Source organism: Bufo bufo, chromosome 8 (genome assembly GCF_905171765.1).
Source record: "Bufo bufo chromosome 8, aBufBuf1.1, whole genome shotgun sequence".
Lineage (NCBI taxonomy): Eukaryota > Metazoa > Chordata > Amphibia > Anura > Bufonidae > Bufo > Bufo bufo.
In genome coordinates, this window is record NC_053396.1 from 12,125,405 (window position 1) to 12,145,273 (window position 19,869).

Here is a 19,869-nt window from a genome sequence, read left to right on the forward strand (position 1 = left end):
AATGCAGACGTTTGTATCCGTTCAGAACGGATCCGTCTGCATTATAGTTTAAAAAAAATTGTAAGTCTGAAAGTAGCCTGAACGGATCCGTCCAGACTTTACATTGAAAGTCAATGGGGGACGGATCCGTTTGAAGATTGAGCCATATTGTGTCATCTTCAAGCGGATCCGTCCCCATTGACTTACATTGTAAGTCTGGACGGATCCGCTTGCCTCCGCACGGCCAGGCGGACACCTGAACGCTGCAAGCAGCGTTCAGGTGTCCGCTTGCTGAGCGGAGCGGAGGCTGAACAGACTGATGCATTCTCAGCGGATCCGCGTCCACTCAGAATGCATTAGGGCTGGACGGATGCGTTCGGGGGCCGCTTGTGAGCCCCTTCAAACGAAGCTCGCGAGCGGACACCCGAACGCTAGTGTGAAAGTAGCCTTAGCCAGCTATAACAGTAGAAGTCTCATATTTTTTCAATCAGTTGTATTGCAGCCTTTATGGTTGTGAGGGTAAACGCTTTGCCACTGATACATTGGAGGTTGTGGGTTCGAATCCCAGACACATCAGAAGACCGTAAGATTAGATCACATTAGCGAGGGGGCCTGGTCAGCCGCTGCTGCTGTGAAGGGGCCCTGAACATTAAGACAATAATCAATATTTAACTAACTTGAAAATAAACTGTCACACACGCTGCCGGGACGCCGGGCCCCGAAGCAGCTGCTTCCCCGGTTGTTACGCCACTGCACATCCGCAATACCCAGTCCCCATAGCTCTGTGTGCTTTTATTGTGTAAAAAAACTGATTTGATACATATGTAAATTAACATAAAAGAGTCATATCTTACTTGTGTGACCAGAGAAGAGTCATATTTTCAAGCTCTGACTCATCACAGGTTCATTTGCATATGTATCAAATCGGTTTTTATACACAATAAAAGCACACAGAGCTATGGGGAGTGGGTATTGCGGACGTGCTAGCGGCCATCTAGTAACCCATGTCCTCAGCTCTATACATCAAATCCCGGTGACAGGTTCCCTTTAAAGAGGCGCAAACTCTCTGGAGGCCGGAGCAGGACTGGCTGAGGGCTAGCACAGGTTCCTCACTTTTGATTTTTTTCTTACCCTGTCTGGGTTCTCCGGTTTTGCTACCGTCAAGTTGCTCGCTTGATCTTTTCCTCTTTGGCGGTGATGGACTGGACGGCGTTTTTCCACCTGGTGCTTCTTTTTCGGTCCCGATCCTGGGTCTCTTATGTGGAACTCGTTCTGAATCTTTCTCCTCCTCGTTTTCGGCCGCGGCCTCCTCTTTCTTCCTCCCTCTACGTCTTTTCCTGGAGCTCATTGTCAACGAGTCCAAAAGACGTAAAAAAAATAAAGTAAATTTACATCCAAACTTGCAAATAACACAGAAGTGTCGCGCCAGTTTGAAGTGTCTGCAAAGACTGAGCTTCAGGAGTCTCGGAACTGTAAAAAGGAACTCTATGATGTCATTGGTGATTGTGATGTCATCTGATTTGCATATTCAGTGGATGAAGGAGGGCACTTGATTGTGATGTCATCAGATTTGCATATTCAGTGGATGAAGGAGGGCACTTGATTGTGATGTCATGGGATTTGCATATTCAGTGGACAGAGGTCAGCCGTGGATTGTGATGTCATGAACTCCATCTTGAAGGGAAGGGGAATGTACAAAGTCTGTGCGGATGAGGCAAACCAAGGCCCATCACTAACATATCTGATCTTATTACACTGGTTTCCAATGGGGCCACATATAGTAACCACATGCCGGCTCACAAGACCCCGACCCCCTGAACTGAGGTGTTGTGAGGGTATTTTACATAATTAATCCTCCATGACCAGCCTGTTTAGGGCCCTATTGACCAAGGGATTTTTTAAAAAGAGCTATAATTTTTTTATTTTTCTGTCTATGTAGCCGTATGAGGGTTTGGCTTTTGTAGGACAAGTTGCAGTTTTTAATGGCACCATTTTGGGGTACACGTAACTTTCATTAACCCTTTCTGGATGGGAGATAGGAAAAAAACAACAACAATACTACGTTTTTACATCCTACATTTTTCAGCAATCACAAACATGATGAGGTTACTCTCCGGGTCAGTACCGTTACTAAGAATGCCACGTAGGGTGGGTTCACACTAGTGTTAGGGATTCCGTTATGGCTTTCCATTAGAACATGGTTATAACGGAATCCATAAGACGGAAGGAGGACGGATCCGTTCTTCTGCCCATAGACTTCTATTAGGACGGAAAGGAAACTGAATGCATTGGGGACCGCAATTTGCGCTCCGCCAATGCACGGGCATCATGTTCAACGTTAAATGGGTCCGTGATCCGTCTGCACCGCAAAAAAATAGAACAAGTTCTCCGTAGTGCTTCCATGGGGTTCCGTGCCTCCGTTCCGCACCTTCTCGATTGCGGATCCATTTAAGTGAATGGGTCCGCATCCGTTACGCGGTGTGCACACGGCCTGGGCTGGTATATTGTGGTTTGCGGGCTGCAATACGGACAGGGCCGTGTGCACAAGGCCTAAGACAGAGGATCGGCGAGGACCAACAGCAACACACTTTTATTTAGGGCTCATGCACACAAACTTATTTTTTTTCCCCACGTCCGGTTTTTTTGCGGCCCGAAGGCAGAACCATTTACTTAAATGGGGCCTCAAAAAAACAGAAATGACTGTGCTTTTCATTTCCGTACGTCTGCACAACCATTCCGCAAAAAATAAAACACGTCCTATTATTGTCCGCATTATAGAAAATTATAGGGCTGTTCTATCAGGGGCCGGCTGTTCTGTTCCGCAAAATACGGAATATAGAAAAGTAATTTTTTTAAGCACCGTAATTAAACCAAATAAAAACTATACAAGTTTAGTATCGCATTGAGCCGCAGAATAAAGATGGCATTTTTAGTGAACGCCAAACACTCAAAAACCTTGGCAGAATTGTGTGTTTTTTTAAAAAACATTGGTAAATTAAGTGGCGGCATTTAAAAAAATGTATCTTGTCCTGTACAAAATAGGCCCTCATATGACTGTGAACGGAAAAGTAATAAGGTTATGGCTAATGTAAAAATGAAAATAAGTCTTTAGGGGTTAAAACGTATCAAACTACAATGTTTTATATTGCTTGCTCTTTTTCAGAGCATCAGGATTTCTGCACATTTTACATACACAGCTCTGCTACATGCACAGCATACACACACAGCTCTGAGTGGCACATTATATATCACTGTGTTACACATTTTACATACAGAGCTCTGCTACACACACACAGCTCTGAGTGGCACATCTGTGTTGCACATTTTACATACACAGCTGCACTGTGCACATTATACATTCCTCTGTCGCATACAGATCTGCTACATACACACACACACACACACACACACACTGCTGTTCTGGATTCACACTATACACCTATCTTTGCTGCATACACATGACGCACCCTCAGCTCTGCTGCATACACCTGAAGCACCCTCAGCTCTGCTGCATACACCTGAAGCACCCTCAGCTCTGCTGCATACACATGAAGCACCCTCAGCTCTGCTGCATACACATGAAGCCCCCTCCGCTCTGCTGCATACACATGAAGCCCCCTCCGCTCTGCTGCATACACATGAAGCCCCCTCAGCTCTGCTGCATACACATGAAGCCCCCTCAGCTCTGCTGCATACACATAAAGCCCCCTCAGCTCTGCTGCATACACATGAAGCCCCCTCAGCTCTGCTACATGCACACACACAGCCATGCTACACGCTGTACATCTTGTTTGTGTGAATGAGGCCATAGAGTCCTCTACACATCCCGGCATTAACCCCTAAGGTGCCGGAATTCTAAGGGCGCTGCAGTTTTTGAAGCCAACATCAGGCGTGGATCATAAAGGCGCCAGCAGCCCACAGCCTGGCTCCTCCCACCCATATGACTGGTCACACTGTGGCTCCTCCCACCCATATGACTGGTCACATGATCATGACATCATCAAAGGTCCTGCAGCTTACGAGGATCTAACATCTACGCTGAGCGGCCGGGCGCGGAGCCCCTATGTCCGGTATACTGGGGCTCTATAGGGGGGCGCGGAGCTGAGGGACCCCCATATGTTGTCTGTGAATGTTGTGTAGCTCTGCAGTGATAGACGGGGGCACCGCTCATCTCTAGAGATTTAAAGGGGGTTTCCAGGATTATGTAAATAAAGCTTAGTCATTGTAATAACTTAGTGTTTCACCTCGTGGTTACATTATCTGCTTGCTGTCAGTGAAAGAAACATCTTGTTTACATCCTGAGACTTCCTGCTGAGGAGCTTCACTCCCCCCTTCCTGACAGTTTGCTACAAAGTATCCCTGCAGGCAGAATGTATCAGTCCGAGCTCTGTCCAAAAGGATACAATTGTAGCAAATACTCAGCTGTGAACTAGGGCTTGGTCTGGGGGAAAACAAGGATATCTCCGTTCACTGACAGCAAACAGATACTGAAAATTGCTAGTAATAAAAGGGCAAAGTATATTAGAAAGTTTCAGAACGGTTCATTATGTCATGATGGGCGGGAGGTATTCAAGTCTGAAGCATTTACCCACTGAATAGGTGATAAGTGCTGGGGGTCCCCGCAGTCAGACCACCACTGATCCCCAGAACATGCCACCCTCGTGTCCTGCCCCGCGGTCAGACCTCCACTGATCCCCAGAACATGCCACCCTCGTGTCCTGCACCGCGGTCAGACCTCCACTGATCCCCAGAACATGCCACCCTCGAGACCTGCCCCGCTGTCAGACCCCCACTGATCCCCAGAACATGCCACCCTCGAGTCCTGCCCCGCAGTCAGACCCCCACTGATCCCCAGAACATGCCACCCTCGAGTCCTGCCCCACAGTCAGATCCCCAGAACATGCCACCCTCGAGTCCTGCCCCACAGTCAGACCCCACTGATCCCCAGAACATGCCACCCTCGAGTCCTGCCCTGCGGTCAGACCCCCGCTGATCCCCAGAACATGCCACCCTCGAGTCCTGCCCCGCGGTCAGACCCCCACTGATCCCCAGAACATGCCACCCTCGAGTCCTGCCCCGCGGTCAGACCCCCACTGATCCCCAGAACATGCTACCCTTGAGTCCTGCCCCGCAGTCAGACCCCCACTGATCCCCAGAACATGCCACCCTCGAGTCCTGCCCCACAGTCAGACCCCCACTGATCCCCAGAACATGCCACCCTCGAGTCCTGCCCTGCAGTCAGATCCCCACTGATCCCCAGAACATGCTACCCTCGAGTCCTGCCCTGCGGTCAGAGCCCCACTGATCCCCAGAACATGCTACCCTCGAGACCTGCCCTGCGGTCAGACCCCTACTGATCCCCAGAACATGCTACCCCGAGTCCTGCCCCGCGGTCAGACCCCCACTGATCCCCAGAACATGCTACCCTCGAGTCCTGCCCTGCGTTCAGACCCCCACTGATCCCCAGAACATGCCACCCTCCAGTCCTGCCCTGCGTTCAGACCCCCACTGATCCCCAGAACATGCCACCCTCCAGTTCTGCCCCGCGGTCAGACCCCCACTGATCCCCAGAACATGCTACCCTCGAGTCCTGCCCTGCGGTCAGACCCCCACTGATCCCCAGAACATGCCACCCTCGAGTCCTGCCACTCCATTCATAGTCTGTGACATTGACGGAAACACCTGAGCGCCATAGGCTATGAATAGAGGGTCAGGGCTCATGCTCGATGGCCGCACCATTCAAACCCCCCCCCCCCCCCCCCCCTACGACTAGAGGACCAGGGTGCTCTGTTCTGTTGATCAGTGGGGGTCTTAGCGATCGGATATCCAACGTCTTGTATTTATCCAGTGTCAGTTTGTGCCGTGGCTTTTCCCCACGGCACAGGGTGAAATCAGCCTCAAATCTGCACGTAAGGGTCCATTCACACGTCCATGTGTGTTTTGCGGATCCAGGACACTGGCAATGTGCATTCTGCATTTTGTGGACCGCACATCGCCGGCACTTAATAGAAAATGCCTAATCTTGTCCGCAATTGCGGACAAGAATAGGACATGTTCTAATGTTCTATTTTTTTCGGGATCAGAATTGTGGACCCGGATGTGCGGGTACGCATTCCCGGATCCGGGCAGCACATCGTGCGGCCCCATAGAAATGAATGGATCCGCAATTCCGTTCCGCAAAATGCAGAACGGAATTGCGGACATGTGAATGGAGCCTAATACGTGAAACTTTACAGGAAAATCACCCCCCTGTGGCCTAACGCTTCAGGGGGCGCCACATCTGACGGCTGTCTGATCTTCCTATACTGTTGTGGAGTTGATTTCAAACAATTGCTCCGTGTTTATCAGCCACGTCACGGTGGAGAGAGGCCTAAAAGGGACATTGTGCCCACCATGGAGAAGGCTGCCTGTTACCGAGTTGCTGCCGTCTTCTTCAGGATCACAGAGTTGTAGATAGAATTGTGGGATTTGCTCAGAATTTGTGACATGGGACTGCACCTGTGCTGCTTACTATTATCCGCCATCAGTCATGAGCTCATACAATCCAGGGATTAACAACTTTCTGAAATGTCTACCTCAGATTTTAGGCGGGGTTGGATTTTGTGCCTCAAGGGCTCATGTGATCGTAAATTAGATGAGCACAATGTCATGTGTTACAGACACCCAGTCACCAGGACAGGACGGGCACTTGATGGGTGCAGGCAGAGCAATCTCTTCCTAGCGGTTAGGACCCCCACCCCCATCCTCCACAGTCTGGGTGTCTAGGCATCGTTACCTTGTATTGCACGGACTAATGGAGGGAATCTCATCAGTAACCTCCTTATTGGCTTCCTATTTGAGGATAAAAACCAGCAAATTTGTTTACAGGGTATATATATAGAGCGACCATTTCCTGAAGACGAGAAGTCGCCCCACTATGCAAATAAAAGGGAGCGGGCTGTTTGTACCAGACACGAGTAACGTTTCACCTAAGAAAGGCGACCAGGAAAGACGTGTCTGATGTTCCCAGGTGAACAGCGGCGTCTCTGAGGACGCAATATTGCATGGCTGCCGCTGCCGGGCGCTGAGCTGATGTCTGTATATCTGTCTTGTAAGGTGCCAGCAGAAATGTGGGGATGATGGCCGAAGACTCGCAATCACCTGACCTTGTAGGAGAAAAAGCGGAGCTGGAGACTGGTGAGTAATGGGAGAATCACATTGCTGGGTGTGAATATTCCATGTCTGTAGCAGAACCTAGTTATCAGCATCTGCCATAGTCTTCTCCCTTTCGGCAGGTACATGAGTCCAGGATGAGCCGTGAATGTCTGATAGATGTGGGACCCACGTCTATCTCTGGAATTGGGTGCCCTCAACCCCATCCCACTGGCCGCCACATCATCCAGTCTGCTAGAGGCGGCTAGGTCTATGGAGTCAGTTGAGCTCCACGTGCTACGTGGCTTCTGTGAGCTCAGCTGTTTTCATATACTCAGTCTGGATGCAGTGGCCCCGGTTGGGCCCATTGAAACGCGATGGGTTCCTGCAGTGATGTCCTAAATGTTTGGGATGAGAAGGGTACGTTGCAGACTTTGGTGAAAATTTTATGCTAGAACCACGTGCAGTCCACGTCCCATGCACCTATACAACCTCGTTCACACGTATAGAAAGAATTCTGGGATTTTTTTTATTGTGCGAGCAGTTCCCTGTATTTCTGCTGTGAAGGAACTTCTCTAAAACAGAATATTTCTCAGTATTTCCTCAACAACAAGAAGCCAAAGCTCTTCCCTCCTCACCACAAAAGGTTTTGGTTCTTGGATAGGATGAGACATTAGTGCTGACCACTTGAGGAGCTCGACAGCCGGAGTGTTGTAATCTCTTCTCGTTGTCTCTGTTCTGCATTGTGGCTTCCATTTATAACAGAGGCCAAAATTCCGTGACTGATCCATCACATAGCAGACACCATATTGACTTATAATAAGTGTCCACATCATTCGCCGCCACGTGCAGCGTTATATGGAATCTCTGACAGACCAAAGCTTATGGACGAGGTGTAGGCGTAAAATACCAATGGATACTGGGTATGGGATGTCTCGTTCCTCTGTAGATGCCTCCTAAATTCAACATTACGGCAACCGCGATTTTTTAACTAGTTCATATCATAGGGTGATTGTCATATTCTTGAATCCATGTGCGAGTGACGTTTTTCTCCAACAGATCACCAGGAATATGTACAAAATGAAGCAAGCGATGGCCTTCAGACTTTGCCGTCACCATCTGAGGTCTCGGAGCCAGACAAGGAGTGTCCTCGCGGTGTCGCACATGATCCCAAGAACAATCCCCACCCCTGTCTTTTAAAGGAGGGCACTGATGCCGCCAACGTGCAAGGCGATAGCTTGGACGGTCCTCTGGAGGACAAGACCGCAGAAACTGATGACGAGACAGAACGGGTTCCCAGTCTTGGGCAAAGCAGTTTGAAAAGCGGAGGCTTAATAGAAGCATTAGAACCCTTCAATGCAGTTTTACGGATGGACCAGGAGGTGACAACTGTAGATGATGAGGGGAGGTTAGGCGTAAGTGAACATTTACAGCAATGCGGTGCAGTAGGTACAGATGGCGGCCTACTGTATGATGGCAGCCAGCCACCACAGCCCATGCAGACTATGGGTGAAGAGCCATCCTGCAACCCTGAGGGCACTGCTAATGAGGCCAACCCTGAGCAACAGGAAGACGACCACAAGGAACAAACAGATTCTGCCTCCGATAATACCTTGGAGGACTCTGGTGATTTTCCTGGTATCTCCTCAGTGGTGGGAAGTGTGACTTCCGAAGCGTCTCCACCATCTACCCCTGTTCAGCGAGAGGAGGACGTCACAGCAGAGAGCTGGCGCACAAAGCGGAAACACGTCTTTGTCTTGAGCGAGGCAGGAAAGCCTATTTACTCCCGGTACGGTAATGAAGAGGCCCTGTCTTCCACCATGGGCGTAATGATGGCGCTGGTCAGTTTTGTTCAGAGTGGAAATAACTCCATCCGCTCCATCCATTCTGGTATGTGACCTCTTTAACCCATTCTTTTATTAAAGGGGTTGTCTCATCTGAGACACTGGTGTCCTATCCTAGCAATACGCCACCAATGTCTGACAGACGCAACGGCTTGGCTGCTTTTAGAAGTCCTATAGAAATGAACGGAGAGCCACCGTGCGCGGCCACCGCTCTATTCACTTTTCGGAAGTTGCATAGAAATAAATACACGTGCTGCAGATGCTCTTTGTTCATTTCGGGGATCCCGTTCTGGCGATATGGGGGGTGTCCCAGAGGTGGGATACCCAAGTGATATGCCACCAATGTCTCTGACGAAACAATTAGTGTGCCCTGATGTATGGTTCAGATTGGACTGTATTTGAAGGTGAAATCTCAGCTCTTATTAATATTTCACGTGTTCTGTCTCTTCCTAACTCAAACATGTATAACCTCTTTCTTGAAGCCGCGCGGCTGATTGTTCTTTCTTTTTTTGCAGACAAACAGAAAGTCGTCTTCCTGCAGGAGGGGCCCCTTGTATTGGTGTCCGTGTCTCGGGCCCCTCAGTCAGAAGAGCAGCTAAGGAAGGAGCTGCAGTACGTTTACTACCAGATAATCAGCATGCTCACCCAGGCCAGTGTGGCTCGGATATTCGAGCGCAAGAAGAATTACGACCTGCGGCGTCTCCTTGCCGGCTCTGAAAAGATCCTGGATAGCCTGCTGGACTTGCTAGATACTGACCCTGGCTTTCTCCTTGGGGCCGTGCGGTGTGTGGCCTTGCCCAGTCCATTGCGGGACTCTTTGAGCTCCATTCTAACCAAGGCCATCACTCCCAATCTGGTGTTCTCCATCTTAGTAGCCGAGCAGCAGCTTGTGACCGTGGTGCAGGAACGGGCAGTCATTGAGGATTGCCGCCTGGACCCGGCAGACCTGCAGCTTCTGCTCAACCTCATCAGTGCCTCCTCTGCCTTTCAGGCGGGGGAGATCTGGACTCCTATCTGCCTTCCTCGATTTAACCCTGACGGTTACTTTTATGCCTACATCTCCTATTTGGACCCCGAGTGCACCGTGTGTTTGGTGCTGCTCTCCACGGATAAAGAGTCTTTCTACGCCGTGTCTGGCTGTAAGAAGAAGATCCAGGAGGCCATGGAAGCACAGAACTCTCTGCAGGCATTGGCTGGGGCCCTCCGCTGCTGCTCATATAGTGTATCACTTGTAGGGGTCCCTGAGCTCTTGCACTTTGTGTACAAGCCCCTTGACATCCCAGACACCTACAGACAGCTCCCGCAATTTACCAGGTACTTCATTGTGTCTGACAGGGAAATAGAGCAGGTAACGAGTCTCTCCAGGGCAGAGCTATACCCGTAAGTCAATCTCTGTTCGATAAAAGAGCAGTGTAAAATGACTAGGGGTATTAGCCGAACCAGACGCAGCCTTCAAAATGGTAGTTTTCAGTAGGAGGCACTAGTGAGCATGCTTTTTTCCCATGGTACATGGTCAGTAAAAGTTCACATCAGCGTTCAGCCTTTCCGTTCTCCTTCTCCGTTATAGGAGCAGGAGAACGGAAAGGACGGATTCGGCACATAACTGAGCCTACGGACCCCATAGACTATATTGGGGTCCGTTAGGTTTCTGCTCAGAAGATGATTTTAAAGCGGAGACAAAAGTTGTGCGCGCAGGACTTTTGTCTCCGCTCCAAAATCATCTTCTGAGCGGAAACCTAACGGACCCCATTATAGTCTATAGGGTCCGTTCGGCTCATTTATGTCCGAATCCGTCCTTTCCGTTCTCCGGAGAGCGGAAAGGCTGAACGCTGAAGTGAACTCAGCCTAAGAGTCCATGCCTCAGCTGCAGTCTCTTCTTTTAGAACCAGTCTTCCCTGAGCGGTCTGTCACATCAGAAAGGGTGCAGCCACCTCTCTATTCCGAAAATAGCTGAGCGCCAGAGAATGGAGGATAGCTGCGCTTACATGGTGTGCCCTTGTTCACTTTAGGGGTCCTGTTCTGGAGATAGGTGCAGGTCCTACCTCTGGCCTATCTGACATTGGTGGCATATCCTAGCCATATGCCACCAACCCCTTTCATATCAGATTGGTGGGGGCAGCCATGCTGATCAGCTGTTGGAAGAGAAGTCATGTCCTTCAGTCACGTGGCAGTTCTGCAGCTCCGTCCTATTCATCTGAATGGGCCTGAGCTGTAATACCCAGCAATATCCTGCGCTGTGTGCTTTCTATACAGTTCAGACAGCTGATCAGGAATTGCCGGGCATCTGACCCCCCCCCCCCCCAACCCCGCCGATTATTTGATGACCTATCCATTTCTAAGTCCTGGGAAACCCATTTAAGCATTTGAATTGGATAATCGTATAAAGGACATTAGCTGTAAGGCCTCTTTCACACGGGCGTTGCGGGAAAAGGTGCGGGTGCGTTGCGGGAACATGCACGGTTTTTCCGCGTGAGTGCAAAACATTGTAATGCGTTTTGCACGCGCGTGAGAAAAATCGGCATGTTTGGTACCCTAACTTCTTCACAGAAGTTCGGGTTTGTGTTAGGTGTTCTGTAGATTGTATTATTTTCCCTTATAACATGGTTATAAGGGAAAATAATAGCATTCTGAATACAGAATGCATAGTAAAATGGCGCTGGAGGGGTTAAAAAAAAAAGTAACATTTTTTAACTCGCCTTAATCCACTTGCTCGCGCAGCCGGCATCGCTTCTGTCCTAATCTTAGCTGTGTGCAGGAAAAGGACCTGTGGTGACGTCACTCTGGTCATCACATGGTCCGTCACATGGACTTTTACCATGGTGATGGATCATGTGATGAGCGGAGTGACGTCACCACAGGTCCTTTTCCTGCACACAGCAAAGAAGGAGACAGAATAGATGCCGGCTGCGCGAGCAAGTGGATTAAGGCGAGTTAAATTTATTTTATTTTTTTAATTTAACCCCTCCAGCGCCATTTTACTATGCATTCTGTATTCAGAATGCTATTATTTTCCCTTATAACCATGTTGTAAGGGAAAATAATAATGATCGGGTCTCCATCCCGACCGTCTCCTAGCAACCGTGCGTGAAAATCGCACCGCATCCGCACTTGCTTGCGATTTTCAAGCAGCCCCATTCACTTCTATGAGGCCTGCGTTGCGTGGAAAACGCACAAAATAGAGCATGCTGCGATTTTCACGCAACGCACAAGTGATGCGTGAAAATCACCGCTCATGTGCACAGCCCCATAGAAATGAATGGGTCCAGATTCAGTGCGGGTGCAATGCGTTCACCTCCCGCATCGCACCCGCGCGGAATACTCGCCCGTGTGAACTCAGCCTAAGTCTACCATCCAGTATAAGCATCTCTCCATACAGGCTCCACTAATGAGGGCAGGGTATCTGAGCCACAAGTTGTATGTGTTAACATAGTCCAAGCCGACCCAGAAAGAGTTATTGAGTTGAGTCTTAAACCATTTTGGGCTGCAACAGTCACACGATGCAACTTGGGAACAAGTGAATAGTGTCGCCTCTTAAGCCAGGGAATACAGCGAGAGTATGCCCACGAGAAAATATACGTTTTTTTAATTCCTATTGCAAATGTATTTTTAATATCAAAATGATTAGTTTTGCTTCTGACGTGTCCTTTCCTCTCTCCCCTCGCAGCCCTGAAGCAGACGGCCCGTACTGCAGTGAGGAGGAGCAGCAGAGGCTCTTTGATCTCTACCGATATCTGCACTGCCGCATCCACAGCTCGGCCAGACCCCTGCGGCTCATTTACCACGTGGCCGAGAAGGAGACGCTGCTAGCCTGGGTGACTTATACTTCTGTGTTTGGGGTGTACTTAGGCGGTATTTTATGGTCATGGCTGATGGGAACAGTAATGCTATTAGCAATAAGGGACAATTTGAACACAATTGTCCAGTTTCCTATATTGATGACTCCCGACACCCCCGATGATCGGCTGTTTGAAGAGATTTTGAGCGCTGCGTTCTCCTCGCCGTTTACCGGCTCGCTTTCAACGTAGCAGCTGTCCTGAGAATAGGTCATCGATATAGGAAACCAGACAACCCCTTTAAAAAAAATAAAGCCATTTTCTAGGCCTGAGTGTAATTTTATCTTTCTCATACCATACGTCCTAATGATTGCATTCTTATCTGATGGGAAAATCGCTCCTTGCGCCGGCTGCTAAATACAGACCATTTTACTCCTGTGTGGAATCAGTATGGTCTCTACGTTCTATTATGTTTTGTCCTTTTTTCCCCGTCAGTACGTCATAAACACGGAATAACGCCCAGCAATCATCTGTGTAAAACGGACCCTTTGACTCGATCAAGTCTAGTGTGAAAATCGGACCAAAATAGTGCGATTATTAGTGCTGCGAATTCCTCTGCACAAACCAATGTTCTGTGAAAATAAATCGGACATGCGAATGTGTCGGGGATCAGTCCGTGTGCTATCTGTTCTACACTTAAATTATTATTCATGTAAATGACGAATCTGCACATACACGCTTGAGGCTCATGCACACATCCGTTGTCGGCTGGTGCCCCGTATTGCGTCCCGCAAACAGCTTGAAGGGGTCTGCAATCTGGATGATATGGTGCGTAATAGAGGCACGGATCGGAAGTGCTACGAAGTGGTTCAGCAGGTTTTCTGTCCGTGCCCCCGCACCGCAAAAAAGTAGTAGTGGATGCGAATCATGGACGAATGAGTCCGTGTCTGCAGACGGCGGGCACACGGTCGGTATCCGTGCATTGCGCACAAGCCTGGTCGTGTGTATTAACCCCTAATGCTTAATTTGCTGATCCCTATTTCTGGGAAGTTTTGGGTTGTACATTCATGTTATTTAAACAGGACAGATAAGCGGCTCCAACATACCCGACACCGCCTATTACCCCTCATTGTTTGCCTCCATGTTTCTGAATGGGGGGCTGTTTGCTATCAGAATTAAGAGAGACTGTTCGCAAAAACATAATGTTGTAAAGGGAATAGATTCTGGTAGAATGGATGATGGGGGGAAATAGCGACTGAATCCAGTCCTATTATCACTTAGATTTCAGTCTGCAGCCTTTTTGAAGCCATATCCAATACTTATGTGGATTTTCTGGCCATCCATGTGTGCTGCAGCCGTAATGTAAGATACCACTGGGCTCATCTTGTGTTTTTACCTCTACAGGTCACCAGCAAGTTTGAACTGTACACGGCGTTCAGCTCCTTAGTGACTAAGGTGGGTGCAATAAATGTCATAACCAAGCTCCTACGCTGGATCAAGAGGGAGGAAGATCGTCTGTTCATACGTTACCCTCCAAAATATTCCACCACCCCCGTCCCTGGGAAGGGGGTTAAGTCCAGCCGGACCGATAGGCCTGATCCTTCTCAGAACGGCTTCTTCACCGGACTCTAGTGGTATTGATCCGTACGCACTGGACCTGCCTATACCAGGCCATCTAACCACTGCATTCTGAAGACCTCCCCCTCCGCTATGGACTATAGACTCTAACAAAGCACAGTATCTGGAGTAAGATGACCGATCCCCATGACCGGTGTCTACCCCCATCCTGTAACTTTTCTCATCAGTGTGGTCCTCAATAAAGCTGCTCCTCAAAAAAACATGATATCTTTATTTCAATATATAAAAGACATTCAGTGCCCTGCACGTCATAGCATGGCAGCCAGATCTTCCCGGTGCTCAATCAGGAGATCAAAGAGTCGGCCCACGGTGGCTTCACTCACCTTCACCTGCAGGAGAAAGCTTAGCATCACACAATGTATTTAGTCCTGAATGCTGCTCCTATGACATGGACCCAGGGCATAAGGGTCCATTCACACATCCGTGTGTGTTTTGCGGATCCGCAAAACACGGACACCGGCAGTGTGCGGACCGCACATCGCTGGCACTTAATAGAAAATGCGGACAAGAATATGGGATCGGAATTGCAGACCCGGGCAGCACATCATGTGGCCCCATAGAAATTAATGGGTTCCGCAATTCCCTTCCGCATAATGCGGAACAGAATTGCGGATGTGTGAATGAAGCCTTACAACGATTTATAAAACTGTGTTCCTGCCCGATCTCAGATCTAATGAACTGCACTCACATAACACTGTCAGAGCAAATCAATCGAGTTGAGATCAGGCAGGAACACACAGCATTATAAATCATTGTAATGCTGTGGGTCCATGTCCTAGCAGGATGGGAAATGCCTCCTAGGCCCATTTCTTGCACGGAGTACGCTTGTGTGAAATTGGCCTTGCAAACCCATCCAGGGCTCCCGTTCTCTGACCTAGAGACCTGGGTTGTCGGCATAGTCCATATCTGCCAGTGTCAGACCGTCTGAGGGGTCAGGACTATTCACCCGATTTACTTCCATTACATTACCAAGAATTTGATCCTCTACCTGCCAGGCCTTCAGTACTTTGTCGGCTGGGACGCCACCTTGTTGTTGCCACAGGTCAATAAAGTCACGAGGGATGGACAGCTGTTCCGCTAACCATTTCCAGTCATAGCCTGTAGTAGGAACATAGCATCACTGTATAATAATAGTAATCATAACTGTTCACAAGAAATGTAGACCGGAGCTAGACACACACATTTGGTTGGCATTTCCAATAATCACAATCATTATATAGGGCTCCCCCTGCTGGTGGTGCAGCATATGGAGTTTTTTGTGTTTTACATTAACTGTCCATTTATGCAGATTACTTCTCCTTCAAAAGGAGGAAAGCTGTCACCTATAGGGAGTCAATCTGTCACCCGTAAAAAAGCCGTGAAGCCTGCATCTGGTTTGGCTAATATACCTAGTTATGCTTCAAGGCTCTTTTATGAGTGAGAGATTGACTTTCAGGGTAGTCATCTATAGGTGGCGCTATAGAGACAGCTTTCTTCCTTCTGGAATTTTGCCTTCTTTTTTCCATGGAGCATCGCCTGTAAGACTCCATACCTCAGCTGGATCTCTTCAATGAAACCAGTTTCTACCTAGACAGATTATTACGAACAAGCGTTCGTGGGTGACTCATGTAAGTGTGCTGCAATCATTTATGAGGCACAGATAATGGTCATGTGACGGTGTGTGAACAGGCGTCTGTATAGGGAGGAATGACCACAGAAACCATTGTTCATCCTCATACAGAAGGGATGGTTGCTGCAAGTAAATGCAGCTGACTCGAGAAGACAATTACTGGGAATGAATGGTTTGCTCCCGGTCATTGCCCTGTGTTTTACCCCAGACATGTGAAGGGTGAGGATAGACTGATGGACATTTACCCCGGTGCCCGAGTAGCGTTACCTTGAGGATGAGAGAGGCTCAGCTTCACGGTGAGCGGCACCCACAAGGAAGGAACGAGATCTCTTACAAGATGCCCCTCTGGCAACACTGGACCTGCAGACTGACAACAGATGAGCTATAACCTGATGGACACATACAGACCCGATCTATTCCTGCTGCTGGTTACATTGACTGAGGTGATTTTTGCCTTATGTTAGTTCTGAGGTCCGCTCCACTCAGGTGTGACTGCAGTTAAAGGGCATCTGTCAGCAGTTTTGCACCTATGACACTGGCTGACCTGTTACATGTGCACTTGGCAGCTGAAGACGTCTGTGTTGGTCCCATGTTCATATGTGCCCGCATTGCTAAGAGAAATTATGTTTTATTATATGCAAATGAGCCTCTAGGAGCAACGGGGGCGTTACCATTACACCTAGAGGCTCAGCTCTCTCTGCAACTGCTGCTTCCCTTACGTCCTAACCAGCAGCACAAGTGGGGTATTTGCCCCTGTGAAGCTGGTCAGGACAGGCGGAATTTTAATGAACAAAAATTTCTGCCTAAGTATCTTAATTAACAATTAGCCAATTAAGCCCCTACCCCATATAACCCGGCCCCAACTGGACGGGGTTGCTTTTTTATTGTCCTGTGGACTCCAGGACAGGCTAGACTCCTTACTGGAGTCTCCCAGTATTGACCATAAAGTTATAAAATGGTTATTATGTTCTTTAATTCTGCCTTTTCTTTTCCTAGGTATCCTGACCTGTCTCCGCCTACCTCGGGTGCCTCCGGTGAATCTCCATCTGCTGGTGATTACTCCTGGATGTCCTGCTGCTGCAGCGATCGGTAGGCTCTGCCTGTTACTGGGGGGAGATGGCGCCGGTTTTGGCTCCCTGCCTCCCTCCACGTGTGCCGCTGAAGCAGTCGCTTCGCTCCGCCGGCATCGCGCGTGTACCGGAAGTGCGTCACACTCGTCACTTCCGGTCCGCGGCTCCGGCTTCAGCGCTGTGTTCAGCGCTTTCAGCTTAAAACAATATGCTTAAAGTTCGTGCCCCGGTTGCTGGGGCACCAATAAGTGATAAGATGGGGAGAATAATGTATAATTATTAAAGACTTATACCTTCTAACCGGGATTCCACCCCCTGGGTGGGGGAGTGATGGTAAGCTCCTCCCCCTTGTGCTATTTAAGGCACCTGTGTGAGGCAGGTCAATGTTGCTCTCAGTTTTCTGAGCTCAACTGACTTCTGCTGTTGATTACTCCTGCGCCAGGAAGTTTTCCTTGAAGTCACCTTGCTTGCTTCTAAGATGGCATCGCCACCTCACGGTAAGGTACTGCTTCCCCTTTTTTTGTACCAATTTGGGTCCAGATTCTTATTCTGTGCTCTGTGTCCTAGGCAAAGCTACCCAGAAGCAGAAACATCTCGCCTGCTCCACCTGCAGCACCCCATTGCCGGATTCATACGAATTCCATCGATGTCCAGGCTGCCGTCCCAGAGCGGACCCAGAACCAACGATGGTGGATATGTTTTCATGGATGAAACAGTTCATGGATACGTCTATCGCCGAAATTAAGGGAGCAGTCTCCAACAAGAGGCCCAGACAGGCTTCTCCTGGTCCTGTTCCCATGTCTGAAGACATCGTCTCCATTGAGAACAATTCTTCCTCTGAGGAGGAGAGTTCGGCCTTCCTCTTTCCGGCCGAAAGGACTCAGAGACTATTGCGCTCCATAAGGTCGAGGGACCATGATGTTGAGCAAGGGGAAGCTCCACAGTCCACCTCTAGGGGGCCAAGGGCCTTTAAAGTGGACGAGTCTTTAATGAAGTTAATGGCAACCGAGTGGAAACACCCGGAGAAGGGGCCAGTGTTAACAAAAAGATTCAAACTAATGTTCCCTCTACAGGATGCGGACTCCTTAGTTTGGGTTCCACCTCCAAAGGTGGATATGGCCATATCAAAGCTCTCCAAGAGAACCCTAGTGCCTTCAGACGACGGCAGCAACCTAAAGGACCCCTTAGATAGACGAGCAGAGTGCACGCTTAGACGCAACTACTCGGCTGCCTCCGCTTCTGCCTCGGTTGCTATAGCGTGCTCTGAGGTATCGGAGTTCATCCGTGCTCGCACTCTCAGAATCCAATCAGACTTGGATTCTGGGGTTGCCCGGGACGACGTCTTGGACCAATTCAAGACCCTCCTACTGGGGATCGATTTCTTAACAGACTCCTCCCAACAACAGTTAAAATTAGCGGCCAAGTCGATGGCGCTCTCTTCAGCCAGTAGACGCCCACTCTGGTTAAAACCATGGGCGGCGGACAACACGTCCAAATTTAACCTTTGCTCCCTTCCCTACGAACCTGGTAGATTGTTCGGTTCCGAGTTAGATGCTCTCATGGAGAACCTAGCGGACAAGAAGGGTAAATCCCTCCCCCAGCAGTCCTTTCGGGGTCGAGAAAGGGGTAGAGGAGGAGGAAGGTTTCAGGGGGGAGGCAGAACCCAGAGGCGTTCTGAAAATAATAAAAGAGGTAGGGGTCGCGGTCGTGGAAACCGCAAGCCTGATCTATGACTCTCCACAGGCCGTCAACCCCCCTCCCCTCCCCCCTGTTGTCCCCGAGGAAGGAACAGTTTTCAGTCCCCCAGTCGGTGGACGTTTGAGTCTATTCAAAGATTTTTGGGTGCAAAAAATTCCAGACCCTTGGGTGCTACAGGTGATAGCGTCAGGGTACACAATAGATTTTATTTCCCTTCCTCGGGACAAATTCGTCCTAACAAGGACCCTACCACCCGACAAACAGTTAATCCTGGAAGACTCGGTCCTCCAGTATATACAGAAAGGAGCATTAGAGGAGGTTCCTCCTCGCGAACGGCGGCAGGGGGTTTATTCCCCCATCTTTTTGGTGCCAAAACCGTCAGGAGACTGGCGGATGATCATCGATTTACGTTATTTAAATCGCTTCATCAGGAAGAAGCGTTTCCGGATGGAAACCATTCGCTCTGTCTTAAACATCCTGAACCCAGGAGATATGATGGTAACCATAGACCTGAAGGATGCTTACCTTCATGTTCCCATCTGCCCAGCACACAGGAAATATCTCAGAGTTGCTGTGGCCTTGCAAGGGGTAGTGAAGCACTACCAGTTTGCTGTATTGCCCTTCGGCATATCCTCAGCTCCGCACACCTTCACAAAGGTAGTGGCTCCTGTGGTCGCCCATTTAAGGCTCCTTGGGCTAGAAGTCGTACCGTACCTGGACGATTGGCTTTTAAAGGCCGCAAACGCAGACGTCCTGCAGAGTCAGCTTCAACAAGCTCTCCAGATTCTCCAGGGTCTGGGGTGGTTGATAAATTGGGACAAGTCGCACTTAGTCCCGTCAACCACGAGAACGTTCTTGGGCTTTGTGATCAATTCACAACTGATGACCCTATACCTGTCCCCTCAAAGGAGGGACAAAGTAATAAAAGCCGCACAGTCTCTTATACCACCCAGACGAGTCTCCATAAGGGTTCTTATGAGGATGTTAGGCCACATGTCAGCATCTGCAGAGGCAGTTCCGTGGGCCTTATGGCACTTACGCCCTCTTCAGGAGGAGGTCTTAGCAGCTTGGACTCGCAAGCCCAAAGACCTAGACAGGATGCACTCCCTGTCGGTAGAAGTCCGTTC

The 19,869-nt window shown here is 49.3% G+C and overlaps 2 protein-coding genes and 1 long non-coding RNA gene across 9 annotated transcripts in view; 2 read left to right on the forward strand and 1 right to left on the reverse strand.

Moving 5' to 3' along the window:
• Window positions 1-3,965: 3,965 nt before the first annotated feature.
• On the forward strand, window positions 3,966-14,551 carry MON1B (MON1 homolog B, secretory trafficking associated). Of its 7 annotated transcripts, none has more exons than XM_040442717.1 (7): window positions 3,966-4,049; window positions 6,847-6,988; window positions 7,075-7,155; window positions 8,167-9,000; window positions 9,470-10,268; window positions 12,619-12,766; window positions 14,132-14,551. In XM_040442717.1, the coding sequence occupies exons 2-7, from the start codon at window positions 6,979-6,981 to the stop codon at window positions 14,357-14,359; spliced, it is 2,100 nt and encodes a 699-aa protein (XP_040298651.1). In that variant the 5' UTR covers window positions 3,966-4,049; window positions 6,847-6,978; the 3' UTR covers window positions 14,360-14,551. The 7 variants fall into 7 exon arrangements, with proteins under 7 accessions (XP_040298651.1, XP_040298653.1, XP_040298654.1 ...); XM_040442716.1 differs by having other exon boundaries at window positions 3,981-4,104; XM_040442718.1 differs by having other exon boundaries at window positions 3,981-4,104; window positions 8,170-9,000; window positions 14,132-14,550.
• Window positions 14,552-14,568: 17 nt separating this feature from the next.
• Window positions 14,569-16,545, reverse strand: LOC121009524. The gene is made up of 3 exons (XR_005780770.1): window positions 16,242-16,545; window positions 15,354-15,463; window positions 14,569-14,694 (listed from the first exon to the last, which is right to left on the reverse strand). It is a non-coding gene; the product is annotated as an uncharacterized LOC121009524 (long non-coding RNA).
• Window positions 16,546-18,159: 1,614 nt separating this feature from the next.
• The window catches only part of PTPN18 (protein tyrosine phosphatase non-receptor type 18), a 36,264-nt gene continuing 34,554 nt past the window's right edge, over window positions 18,160-19,869 (forward strand). The window contains exons 1-2 of the mRNA XM_040405577.1: window positions 18,160-18,628; window positions 19,125-19,660. Coding sequence (XP_040261511.1) covers window positions 18,160-18,628; window positions 19,125-19,660 — 1,005 coding nt within the window. The remainder of the gene's footprint in view (window positions 18,629-19,124; window positions 19,661-19,869) is intronic.